We start from the raw sequence: 13790 nt of genomic DNA, 5'->3' as shown, positions 1-13790 counted from the left end.
TTGAGGGCGCATTTGGTGAGCCAAAAAAACGATTAACCGCTCATTGTGGGTGCTCAGCGCAATTATGAAAACCGACCGGTTTTACACTGGAGGCTTTGCATGATGACTGGAATATTTTTTTCCCGAGCTGTGCAGCCGTGAAGTTTGCGACACAAGAGTTCATTGGCGCCCTGCGGACACTGCTGATTCTATGGAAGGAGTGTCGGACTTGGCTCAGCATCTCGTCCACACCATTGACCAATGTCCAGGAACAAAATGCGATGGTCCTACACGCATTTGGGCCGTTTGTTTAAAGTTGGATGGGACGAAGCGAGCATGACCAGCTTGAGAAAATCGACGGGGAAACACCAGCTTGGGTTGACCCGCCATGTTGATAGCCTCACCTGCGCTGAGTCGCCGCCGCTCGGCGACACCTCCGCTCTCCACTTCGCTCTAAGTGGGTCAGGCTATTCCTGCTCTTCGATAAATGCGGCCTAAATTGCATGTGTTTGGGTTGGGACTAAAAGAAATTTCTAATAAAGCGATATTTCGAGTAAAGCGAGTTCGTTATGACGATTGGTTACTGTAAACATATAAAAATGCACACGGTCGAAAAAGCAATCACTTTAATGTGTGGCCGGAGGGGGCTGGCAGTGGACAGAATATTTTGTTTTGGGACGAAGGCCGGTCCCTCGGCCGAAGCGTTAAAACCATTACTTTTGCGATGTGGGCCCTTCATTTCTACTGGTACTCATTTCCGGTGTCCAGGGAGTAGTTTTCTGCGGGGTGTAAAAACATTGTATACTCGCGTTCCTCGGATGCTGCTTTGCACCTCAACGGAAAGTGGGAGTTCGGCTCCGCATGCCTACGAAGAAAAATATGACTGAAGAAGGGCAGAGGGGGTGATTTTATTCCCCTCGCTTTAATTCCTCCATGGGCTAAGTAGAATCTAAAAGCACACTATGCAAGAGCCTGTGGCTGTTTTATCTGCTATCTACGCTGTAGTTTGAAGAACGCACGCAGTTACTATTGCGCTATATTAATAAAGTCTGCGTCAATACCACCATTGACCCCGCTTTATTTCAATGCTTAGCCCTCAGGAAATACATTTTTGTCGCAATGCTGACTTTGCGAGTGTTCTTTAGTTACACTGGCGATCTCACTCAAGACCTTTATTGCTCGTTATTGAACCTTTGAAGTTTGATCCAAACGTCGTCTTTTGGCACCGCCAGAGTCATATATGTGTCAAGCTCCAGGTCCGGCTGTAAGGAAACGGAGAACATGGGTTACAATTTAAATAGTTAGGCTGTGTTTCAACCGGCTTTCATTAACGCACCCTGGCTGTTTTTTGCTTGTCTTTAACAGTAGGTCGCGCACACATCGTTTCCAGTAAGCTCATAGGGGAAAGACGGAAATGTGGACTAGCGTAAACTGCAGCATTTCGTTCATGAACTTCGCGCACTGTTTATAAACATAGGCTAGCGTCATTAAATACAAATTCCATTTGACGACCGTTATGACGAAATCACAGCAATGCTGTTGTAGCATTTATGTAAAATAATTGCGCAAGGCAGGATGCATTGATGACAGAAAACTGTTGTCATTTGACCTACAGCTTCTTTGGTTGCACCTTAAAAATGGGTTTTCTTTCTTAGGAGGACGACGCACTCCACTGTAATCAGGCAGGAAGTATATTTGAATTCCTACGCTGTTATTTATTACTGGCGCAGTAAAATGCGCAGAAGTAAACCTACAAGACGCACTTGGCACACATAAATTAGACAGCGGGGCATGTGGCCCAAAACGTATCTGGTTTATTGTCTCGTTTCAGCTTAATTGTGTGTCGTTTAAGCATTGCATGGTGGAATTGCGATTTAAACAACTGCCTCCAAATGCGCTGTGAAGTCCATTCTCCGCCATTCATATTTTTATGTCATCGTTCCACTAACCCCCTTCGTGGCTCTTCGAGCCTAATTTTGGCTGGAATAAATGCTGGTTAACAACCGGGTAACACTGCCTTTCGGTTTTCAACCATTAACAATACCATTCGTTCTCCCATAGGCCCCCAGGTTAATTTCACGTTCCATTTGGGGGGCTCTCTTAGAGCCCTAAGGAGGCCTATTTACTTCCCGTTGAGTCAAACTTCGGTTTGTAATGTCTACACCTCATGAAAGCGGTATATGTCTGAGGAATTTCACGCCTGCAAGTTAGGCCCTTCTTTAATGCCAACCATCCAGCCCCAGCCCTTCTTCTTCCATAACTTGCGTTCAGACCCATACCGACGTTTTCGAGAAGTAGTTTGAGTCAATTGTGAAACTCACTATTTTTTCACTGTGTTGATCAACGTGTCTTGAATACTTGATTTTTGTCTATGGATAGTTTTTCACCGCTTTCCACACGTGTAACTAGCAAACCGTGCGCTTTCATTTTGCAGGGGGGAAAAAGTGTTCTTTTTGATAATTTTGGGTGAAATATCACGCATGCTTGAAAAAACAGTTCGGCCTACAAATACGAAGCACATTAAGAGGGCTTAAGAACAGGATCTCGTTTTTTTCTTCAGGAATACTAAATGAAGCCCGTATGACCTTAGAACGAACCTAATGCATTATTAATGCTGAAGTGAGGGTGGTGAACGGCTCTATGACTTCACCGCGCAATAAAGCTGACAACGCACTTATATAGCGCTACATGTGTTTTAAGGATTGTTGCTACGCAAGGTACATTATTTTTTTAGTAGTTTGCTTCTAAAGAGTTCATCTCAAATAATCAGGAAGATTGAGCGAGCTCCCGCAGAGATAAGGCAGACTCTTGTTAATCATAGCTGCTGAAGGGGGTTGAGAGTGGCCATGGCATCTTCCGAGATCTGCTGCTACGTCAGGGCAGTCTGATTTCTGAGGAGTGTTGCTTAATTATCTCATTATGGCGTTTTTCTACCGGGTGCTATACATATGCAAACACAGTAATTTTACCATATTGCGGTAATGGACCCCTGAAAAAGGTAGAGCGAAGATGAACCAAGTAGGAAAGACACAACAGCACACGAGCGTTTGTGCTGTCTCTTCATTTACTTCGGCCGTTAGTTATCACCACACTTTATTTTGGGACCGTCTGCGACCGTTTACGTGTGAAGAACATGACACGTTGGGCTATATTTGAAATATACATTTCATCTGGGGATTTATACGTTCCAGTCTTTATTTCCGCTATGCTTTTTAGTCTTAGTCAGCAAGTATAAAATGTTAGGTGCATACACCATCGGGCCATTTTCATATCTTTGTTTTCTATGTCATTTTATTCCCATTCTTGTACTTATGCCAGAAATTGGGCAGATATAATGTCCATGAGTAAAACTTAAGCGCAAACAGACAGGGACGAAAAAGGGAGACGACAGCAGCGCTTACTATCAACTGAAAGATTTATTAAAATCGAAAGCGCTAAAGTTTTACTCGTGGATTTACACCAACTAGCTCGTCTCTTCATTTTGCTTCAGATATAATGTGTTGTAGATGTGGTTGATTAGTTTTTACAGGCGTTAATCTTGATGAGTTTTACTAAGTGGCTTGAGTGCATTATTGAAAGTATGTAAAGGAGAAGGGGCTGTGAAACTGACTGCCACGCACGGATCCCCGTTGTTTACTGGCTTGGATTGAGAGCGAGACTCAAAATTTCCCATCAGGAATAAAATGCCCCACATACCCGACTATACCAGGAGAAACCAGGTGCAGTAAGTTATACTTCGAACCTTATCAGTGCTTGAAACCGAAAAAAAGTAATATCGCCGTAAAGATTTTGTTGTTTCTGTTTTCGCAGAGAGTAAGCAGTAAGTTGTACCTTTTGGCTCGGGCCCAGTGAGATCCGGAAATGACGTAACACTTGCGTTGTGATTGAAGCCATCTCCAAGAGTACATAGCGCTGGCCAATGCACGTACGAGGACCGAAGCCGAATGGCTGGTAGACAATGGAGTTTATGAGGCCCTTGTTCTCAGGACTAAACCTGCACTCACGAGAGAAAAAATTGAACTGCAGTTGGTTATTCCTTTATTTCTATACACATACGACGCTTCTATATGCGTATGTTACATTCTTAGTCGCGTCCCGGATGGCGTCCTATTTATATGCGGTGGGCAGTCTCAATACCATGATATAAGAGGCCCTGACAGAGTTCTTTTCCGTGACAAAACCTCAGCTGGTTGCATCACGCTTATATGCTGCGCCAACGGCCCATGTCACGGCTATAAACTAGCAGACAGCCTGACGTCAGGAATAAAATAAAAAAAGGGGGGCAATCGTGAAGCTTCGAGCGATATGTTGGCTTGCGGCGCATGCGCGTATTCCTCCTCACACAATCGCCCGCGAGCTGCTTTTGCGGTGGCCGACGATGCGCGCCCGACGACGCGTCGAAAGCCGAAAAACATTCACAAATATCTCGCACGCACATGCGCAGTAGCAATGAAAAAAAAGTTCGCGCGCGGTAAGTTGTGGTACGGTGATTCGTCTCCATCGCGCACGTGCGAGGAATTTCATCGCGGAGAAAATTGGGGGCCCGCGCTTTGACTCTCGCTCTATGTAGTTCATACTTAGTTCCAAGTGTTCACACTTTGTTGACCACATTCGCTTCCGCTGACATCAAATGTGTGCTTCTACGTCGGTGTAACAGTCGAAACAACTGCAAATGCGACGGATTTATTAGGGCCACCGGTCACGCAAGCTAAGCTGCGGCGCCATGTCAAGCCGGCTGGTGTGTGTATTGCGGGCATAGCCCGGTTGAAAACGAAAGGATAGGGAAGTCCCTGGATTTCTTGTTTTTTTTCGAGGGGTGGGGGGCGCAGACTGTAAGATTAGTGTTTGCAGACAACTAGTAATGGACATGAAATTATGCCTTTTTCGTCGTCGTAAGAAGCCCGCGCCAAAATCATTCTCCGATACCCGGGGCCGTACGGTAAACGTTACGTGCTATATAGACAGAATTCGGTTTTCCTGTGCGGCGGCCGTTTTGGGATCCAGGCGAAAAATGAAAACGCTTGCACATGTGGAGTACTTCCGTTGCCATAATGAGTACCGTGGTGTCATAAAGAAATTGCATTTTTCCATGTGTTTCATTGTCCAGGTCAAGGCACATAAAACCCAGTTTGAATTCTGTATTTTTCAATTTTCCATGGCCACTGCTTGTCATTTTCGGTAGGCGTAGCGAAAAGTTATGTAACGTTTTTTCGTAACTAGGTTTTCGCGTCGTCGTTTCGGCTAGTGAATTTTCTGGCGCGTTGAGTAGTCTTGATTCTGTGGCGATTTGTAAAATTCATTACGGTGCGTTTAAGTGGTAAAGTTTTCACATGATGCAACATTCATGAGTAACACCAGCCCCCATCTTGTTGTCTTCACCAGAGCTGTCGTCTGTCTAGGGTGTCAACTCGCGGTTTGCTGAAACATGATAGCATTTGCAGCGCAAACGCGGCGCGTCGCCGGCGTGGAGGTCGCTTGAAGCGGTGGCTTTTAATGTTGTTAAAGATGCGCTGGCTGTTGCTCGGTGCGCGCAGTTTACCTATGCTTTAGCAAAAAATATTGCTAGCAATATTGTTCCATCTGTAAGAAAATGTTTTGCGCCATACTAGTGGTGAAAATTGTTTCATAAAAAGAAACTAGGGCACATTACCCTCCGCATGTAACAGTCAACAGAGTTTCTTTTCGACGTGCACTTGACGTGTCTCCGTCAAATAAAATTATGGCAACGTTTTCTTGCAGGCCTTTTCACTGAAAAAGCGCTCGGCCTTCCTATGTATACGAAGAAAACGTCCTCTTGGAGAGCGTTTGAATCTACAAGAAAGTAAGAAAGAAATAATTGCCTGAACTACAGCGATGCACTTACCTGATTTATGATATTTTCACATATCTGCTAACGCGTTGGTGATACTTCTGCTGCGCCCCTTCAGGCTATACTGTTTTACCGCCAATAAATAACGCCACTCTTTTACACCTTGCAACTTATTCACCTGGCGTTTCTTTTCTTCACGCAGTGCCAACACAACAGATTGCTACCCGTTACTCAAAGTTTTTGAAATGTTTACAACGCTGTTTCCATTCCAGTGCGACGAAATTCCAGAAGCAGCAGCTCCCGGGCCAAAGATTGCTTGTGGCGATTCAACAAAGGCCATCTACATCATCGGAAGTGGTGTACCTGGACCATAATTAAAGCCCGAAGAATGTAATTTTTCTTTGTTTGGAAATATATTATATTAAGGACATGACATACGCGCCAGCTTTAAGCCAAACGTCGGGCGTTATACTAGCAGTAGCCTGCAAAAAAGACGAGTTTTCTCCCTGTTTTGTAAGCAGCAAGCTGCTGAAAATTCCACAAATGAAAACTATAATTTTATCTTGACAGGTCATTATTTGCCACAAAAAAAATTAATTTGTGTTCCATAAGGGCAATCTCCTAATATTTGTATTTGTTATTTCAGTATAAGTCTTTTGTGTTCCCATTTGTATTTTGGATATCAAATAAAAAGAAAACATCGTTCCTTGGACATGGTGCCATTAATGTAATTTTCATCTCACACTTGTGCATGATCATGAATTTGAGAATGACAAAATACCTAAAATTTACATACCCCACTCAGTTCTCTGTTCGAGTCCCAAGCTTGTATGAGTAGACTATCACTTCAAGATCCGGATAGGTTTAAGGTATACAGAGGTTTAAGGTATACAGATACTTTTTTTACAGCTTTGATTGTATCATGGCATTATGAATATAGGGAGTTTTTTATTTCGTGGTATGTGCATTGAGTCCTGATAAATCAGGTGACGAAACACTAAGATTATAAAGGTAAAACCTCATTACATGAGAACCGAGGTCATGAAGATGTTCCAGACGGGCACAAATTAAAAATGTTTTAGGGTAATTGCAGCCATTGCAACCCATTTATTTGTGGCATTATTTTATATGATCTAAACTTTCCATGCACAAGGGTGCGTTCATGCCCAGGTGAAAATGCTGAACTGCGACCTTGCGCTTCCGCGAACAATTATAACTCGCTAATAATAGAAGCGCGAATGAAACGAGGCCACTTAAAAAAAATTGCATAAACTCAGAGAAATGTCTACTAATGCGCAGCATTCTTACGTCGCTCTTCTTGAGTGTGAGTCTTTTAGAGCCAATTTTCTTGGTTTTTATAAGTCCTGTCCGTCCAATTATCTCCATTTACCCTATTATAAGAATCACAGGTGTTACTTGCGCCAAATCTGCATTTTTTGTAAATTAAGGGCGTTACAAAGCTCAGCATTTTTCGTAGTTTTTATACTTTCCTTGTTATTTAGCTTTTCAACATTCTCTTCGACCAATTATCTCCATATACGCTATGATAACGATTCAAAGCGGAATTTCCGCTAAATCTGCATTATTGTGGAAATGCAGGGTGTTACGGTTCGCCATTTTCCGTCATTTTTTTATGTTTCTTAATTTTTGTTTCTCAAAATTTCGTTTGACTAATGGTCTTATTTACGATGTTATAACGATTAAAGGTAGAACATGCGCGAAACCTGGATTTTTCTGGAAATGCAGGATGTCACAAGTTACACGGCCGAGTGCTTGTCAGGTCTGCGCGAGAAAATGCTAAGATATTTTTTGTGTGCTTGCGATCCGTAAAAGAAAACGCAGTTTCTGGCCTTCCGATGGTTCTTTACCTGGGCATCAACTCAGCAATTCTGCAGGCATCGCGACACAGTGTTGTGTTTAGTGAGTGCTTTAATATTGGTTCGTTACATTACCAGATGCGTAATTTACTACCGCCCCCCTATTACAAAAACAAAGGTCAAGGCATGTAACCGCACCATCAGAAGAGCTACGACGAACAGAAAAAATTCAGTACACCATTTCATGCTTGTTATACTTGCCACTCGTGACGACACAGCTCTTATTTTCAGTACGACAGTGCGCCTTACGTGCTAGTTATTTGCAAGCATTGTCATAGGGGGCACTTTCCGCCAATGGCCAAGAATACTTTTGGTAACCAGGCAGAATACCTGTTATCGATTCCGTTTGCATCGATGGAATAAATCCCCGCACGGCGCATCATACTGCTGGAACGGGCACACAGCATGACAAAAGGTTTCCGCTCGTACAAGAGTGCTTAAATTCCCGAAAGCCGTAGTATTATGCTTCTTTGGTAGAGCGATTCAAAAATGGTGGTCTAAAGAACGCGACTCGCCACCGAATGTGTTATTTAAGACTCCTGCTTTACGCGCCAGAGCATGCAGAATACTTATCAGCCCATGCTTGCACTCCCCAGCAGCCCGTGGGGTGTGGTGTAGTGGTTATGATATCCGCCTCTTGATGCGTTGTAGTAGACCCAGGTTCGATTCCCCGTAGGGTTACGTCTATGTGCTTACATGTCTCGCATGATGTAACATGTGTTAGAACATTCGTCACGGGGCGCTGGCGTTGGCCTGTCAATGCGAGCGAAAAAAAAGGAAAAATCAATTCTGGCAGAGTGGCTTTTTTTTTCTTTTTTTTGGTGAAAAGCAACAAGGCCGCTTATTTGAGGAGCCGTATGATTTGGGGGCCGCTTCGTAAATGAGAATAAATTAGCATAACGGGCCGCGTAGAAAAATTACGGGCAGCGGCCCGCCGAACACACGGCCCGGGGTTTAGGTGACCCTCTGGTTAGGCGGCCCTTGCGAGGGCCGCTTAAACGCCGGGCCGCGTGTTTGGCGGGCCACTTGCGCTCGAGGCCGTCTGAACCGCCGCTTTATAAGCGGCTTTAAATTGACGCGGCGGCCCGCCTGCATGCGGCCGTATAACGAGGAATTGACTAAGAGTGTATATGTCACCTCAATTCGACACAAGACTTGTTCTTTAGACTTGGGCTCGGACGCCAAGGTGTTTTAAAGCGAAGCTTGCTATGTCTCACTCATGGCGTATGTCGCGCCGAAAACGCGCTGCAGGAAAGCCAGCTTTCTCATGAGAATGATGATCGTAGGTGAAGTGAAAGAGAAAGAACAACGCTTCCGGTGCTCGCAATAGAACCTAGCTCCCTGGCGTAATGAAGTCGATGTCGATCCGCATGCGCCATTCCGGCATGGTTTGGATTGGGAGAGGCCCCAGGGACGTGGAGAAGTAGACAAAAAAATCACGCACCCCTCCTTGTAACAACGACTATGATTGAAGGCTAAGCTTTCTTCGTGCCAAATGAAGTTGACCAGGGTTAAAGTGAAAGCTGCTGTGATCAAAATTCCATACTGAGTGCGAGTCAAAGTCAAGGCTCAACGATTCAAAGTCCAAACTTAGACAAACAAAGAATCCCTTATGAGAAAGCTTCGCGTTCAACAATCGTCGTTGTTAGAGGCGGAGGGCTGCATGATTTTTTGGAGCCAGTCTGTCGGAAATACTGCGTATAGTGTGATGGTCCATTTCAGAGCTTTGTGTGGCACAACCTCCGCTACCGCCAAGAAACCACTCAGCGGCGTATGTGGACGCATGCATGAATACCCTCTATCCAATATCCTTGTAGGCGGCCGATGAGGCGGTGCGGCAGAGCCCACGTTTATTTCGGTTGCGTTGGCCGTGCCATGGTCGGAACGGGGCTCGTAGAAAGGAGGGGGCCGTTCCAGAGGTGTGCCGAGTGCTGAGTGTGTTCCGCTGTGCCAGCTGGCCAATATGCTGATGATGATGGTGGCGCTACAGGGCTCCCCCTCCTAGCGTGAAGCGTGGTAAAGTGACAAATGTAAATAGCAATGCATGAAAATACACTATGCACTATGTACAGTTATGTACAATTTGTCCGTAGTCAGGAAAAGTCCGTGGACAGTCAGTGGTCAAGTGGCAGGGGTTTACTAAACGGCACGGTCCTGGTCGTCGGTGAGGTAGCGTCCGGGATGTGGGAAACCTCTGGTGGACGAGGCTGGGAGTGCGGCCGCGGGCGCATTGCGGGATGCGAAGCGGCTGCTGTAATTGATGGTGGAGCAAACGGCCGGTGTAACTCGAAGGACATCGGCAAGGTGAAGCGCGGTGCAGCAGAATGACGACCGGAGTTTGGGCTTGACTGTGCTGTGATGTTTGCTCTAGGAATGTGTCGCTGTCTGGGCAACGTGCGCACGCGCCGTGCGAGACGGAGCAGCGGAGGGCGCCAACGACAAGCGTCTCTCGAACTACCGGTGTGTCGAGTTCCTGTCGTGCAGTGCACTCACGCTGGTTTCATCCGGGGTCGGAGAGCAGAACGCCTGTGACACCGTCTATCGAGTACGCTCCTGTAGCAGGGAATCGGTCGAGGTGGGGTAAACAGTTTGCGGTGAGTCTGACTGCATGGGGACAAGAAATTGTTCTTTCGGCGACATTTGTTGAGACGTTTGTCCCGCAATTGTTTCTCCTGTGTCTCCATCGTAGCCAGGGTGTCAGGACTATCGGAGGCAGTCTGATCATTTTCGAGTGTCAGCTGCACTTCCGAGGATCTCGAGCTGTTGTCGACTGCTGGAAGCTGTTCCACCGGTGACGGATGAGAGGGCTCACGTGTGCGGGGAGGAGAAGGGTCTGAAAGATCCTTCTCACTATTGCCGTGCTGCGAAGGCGGTGAAGTGTCCCAGTTGTTAGCGGCAAAGCAGTAAACACCTGACCTTTCCAGAGCCATTTTAGCATTAATTCGATGCCGAAAGATGCCTTAATTGCTGAGAAGTCACGAATGCAACGCTGATTGAACGTCACGCAAACAGCGACTTTAGTCGCTGTTCGCGTCACAATAAACCGGAAGTAAGAGACGCAGCAGTTATGTGTAGTGGTATTTAGAAGCAACCGAGTACAACGCTACAAGCTACCGAGTGGTTTGGTCAGTTTCGGTCACATCAGTCGTGCTCTTCCTAACTCCTACGTCCATCGGAGCTCCGGAACACTAAGCAATATTCTTCATGGAAGCCGTGGTCAGTATTGATGGTTTGTCGAATAAAAATATATTGTCCTTTGGAGGCCCCGTGAATGTTGTCTTCAAACCGACCGCACGCTTCCTCGAAAAGCGGTACCGCCGCACAATAACTGGTCAAGCAGCCCCATCCATCGCCAGCCAGGAAAGACGATTCGCACGCTAGATGATTTAAACACTTCCGGTGCAAGTTGCGTGGTATAGCCAGTGGCTTCGGCACATGTCTTCACGTTTAGGCTATTTAATACCTTATTTTAAAAAAACAGCAACGCACAAGAGTGGTTATTCGTGTTCTCGTTGAGCGAATCTATGGATATCGAACAACTTGCCTTTTAACTGCCGTGTCTCTGTATGTTCGAGGAGGTGTGCTTGAGATCAGGCACCGCTTCAGTACAGAGAGAATCCGCGCATGCTCATGATGGTTTCAATTGTGGTTTCGCGCGGATGGTATGTCGGCTACGGAGGAAGCGCCGTGGATGATTTAGGGAATTATCTCATCCTCGAGGCCCTTCAAGACCCGCCATAAGCTTCGCACACCCGCAGCTTTCGTCTTGACATTCCTTTGGAAAGTACTCATCATTGCTGGAAATTCAACATTAAACCTTGTACTGAAAAGCACAGTGCCATCAGTACTAAGCAACCGAATTGCAATTAAACGAAGCCTAAACTGTTTCCTGGCAACCCTCAATATTATATAAAGCCTCAAGGCAACTTGCCTGTCCGGGTCAAACTTTTCTGGGTCGGTCCACAAAAACGGATCGTGGTGCAGAAAATACGTGGGTATCATAACGGCAGTTCCTTTTTTAATGAGGTAGCCACCGCACCGGTAGTCTTCTTCGGAGCACCGCGTCGTGAACCTGCGCAAGTGAGAAAACGTTTAGGGGAAAACGCTTACCAACCTATTAATAAAACTTAAATGGTATGAACCTGTACTTGCAAAGCTGATGTTCTGGGACAAGCTGAATAAAACAAAGTTCCAAATTCACAGAAACAATGGGTAACCATGGTAACATTCATAATTAAAATTAGCGGTCACGGAGTAAAAAAAAAGGGGATCCATTCCACTCTCTAATGTAAAGATTGATGACAAGAGAAACATTTTAGCGCACGACATAGAGGCGACACGGAAATTAGGTGAATGGTATGAGCAAATTTTATTTCTTTTTATCGTTGACGTTGTCGATTCTCAAGGAGGCCATGCGTAGATACAGCCGTTTTCTGCGAAGCATTTGCGTATATTTTAGCTTTGCCGCAAGGCGTTTTTGCACAAGCAAAACAAAATGCACGCAACCGTAGCCTATGTCTCGTATGCACTCGAACTACTTCATCGGTTAGGTTAAAGTAGCACTGACACGAACTGTTCGTGTAGAGGTTTTCTCGCCATTTTGGGTGCCTACCAGCCCACTAATCCTAGAATGGCACATTAGACGGTCGATAGCAACGGAAATAAGTTTTCACAGCCTCGTTTACTTGTGTCAGTTTTGGTTTCGACAAAACGAACACTGCGGCCGCCGACATGACAGGAGGGCGCTCCTGACGTCATCGTTGTCGTCGCACCACTGCTGGTGTGGACGCATGCGCCCAGACCAGCCGTGGTCTTCACCATCCCAACGCACCGGGCCGCATGACGTCAGTCCGAAGACCGGGACGTGTACGCGCGACGTAACAGCGCATGCCAACCGCAGCCAGCGCGTTGGCCACGTCACGGGGTCTTTCACATCGGCAGTTTGGGGCCAGGCGTAGATGGCGTCATGGTGATGCCGATTGCGAAACGGAATTAAAATAAATTTAAAATATGTTATATGTTATATGTTATTTAAATTATGGTATACTTACGGGGAGGTGCACACAAACCTTGTTATAACGTAGCGGGATAAACCAAGTAAATGAAATCCCCCTTGAAATCTCCCCAGAGAACCCGGCATTTGAAACCTGAGAAAGTAATATTGACCCGTCAGTGAATATAACGAACTATATTAGTCTACGCCCTCCCCGCGCCGCCAAATAGAAAGAAAAATCCCCGACCATGGTGCGGGAAGTATTCCACGGAGTTCAACAGTCCTTCGGCGTGGGCGTTTTAAAACTATAACGTCGACCTCACGGCCATGCGCATCGCTGCCATGCGCGCCCGAGCGAGCCATCTTCCTCGCTCAGCCAGCCAGGCGGAGTGAGCGGGCGGGCCACATAACGGCAGTTAGAAGCGACGCAAGGTGCTTTCCCTCAACGCCGATGCCGACGTGATTATCATAATCATCATCATCATCATCATCATCATCATCATCATCATAATCACCACCACCACCACCACTACCAGCCTATCTACGCCCACTGCAGGGTAACGGCCTCTCCCATTAATCTCCAATTATCCCGGTCCTGTGCTAACTGGGACCAATTTATCCCCGCCAACTTTTTGACCTCATCTGCCCATCTAACTTTCTGTCGCCCCCTGCAACGCTTGCCTTCTCAAGGGATCCACTCTGTTACCCTTAATGACCAACGGTTATCTTGCCTTCGCATTGCATGCCCTGGCCATGTGCATTTCTTCTTAATTTCTACTAGTATGTCCTTAACACGCGTTTGTTCCCTGACCCACTCCGGTCTCTTCTTGTCCCTTACTGTTACACTTATCATCTTCCGTTCCATTGCTGGTTGAGTCGGTTTCAATTTAAGTTGAACCCTTTTAGTGAGCCTACAAGTTTCTGCCTCGTAGATGAGTACCGGTAAGATGCAGCTGTCATACACTTTCTTCTTCAGGGACAATGGTAGGCTGCCATTCATTACCTGAGAATGCCGGCCGTATGCACTCCACCCCATTCACTACCGGACAAACCGGACTAACCGACGCCCGACAAATCAGCGCAAGTGACAACGAAGACGTCGTGGTCTCTCATGCACACGCGTTCGACGTGC

General features: G+C 46.2%; 1 protein-coding gene across 2 annotated transcripts in view; it reads right to left on the bottom strand.

The window, feature by feature from the left end:
* Nucleotides 1–1014: 1014 nt before the first annotated feature.
* Nucleotides 1015–13790, bottom strand: part of LOC144138341 (cytochrome P450 3A24-like) — a 53636-nt gene continuing 40860 nt past the window's right edge. For both annotated transcript variants that reach the window (XM_077670575.1, XM_077670576.1), the window contains 3 exons: nt 11597–11737; nt 3811–3973; nt 1015–1241 (listed from right to left, as the gene is read on the bottom strand). In XM_077670575.1, the coding sequence (XP_077526701.1) occupies nt 1152–1241; nt 3811–3973; nt 11597–11737 (394 nt within the window). In that variant the 3' untranslated portion in view covers nt 1015–1151. The remainder of the gene's footprint in view (nt 1242–3810; nt 3974–11596; nt 11738–13790) is intronic.

The sequence above is a fragment of the Haemaphysalis longicornis genome, unplaced genomic scaffold, assembly GCF_048455015.1.
Source record: "Haemaphysalis longicornis isolate Haplotype H1 unplaced genomic scaffold, Haemaphysalis longicornis Haplotype H1 scaffold_5, whole genome shotgun sequence".
Classification (NCBI taxonomy): Eukaryota; Metazoa; Arthropoda; class Arachnida; order Ixodida; family Ixodidae; genus Haemaphysalis; species Haemaphysalis longicornis.
The sequence above is the reverse complement of the archived record's forward strand: the minus strand, read 5'-3'. Positions and strand labels throughout refer to the sequence as shown.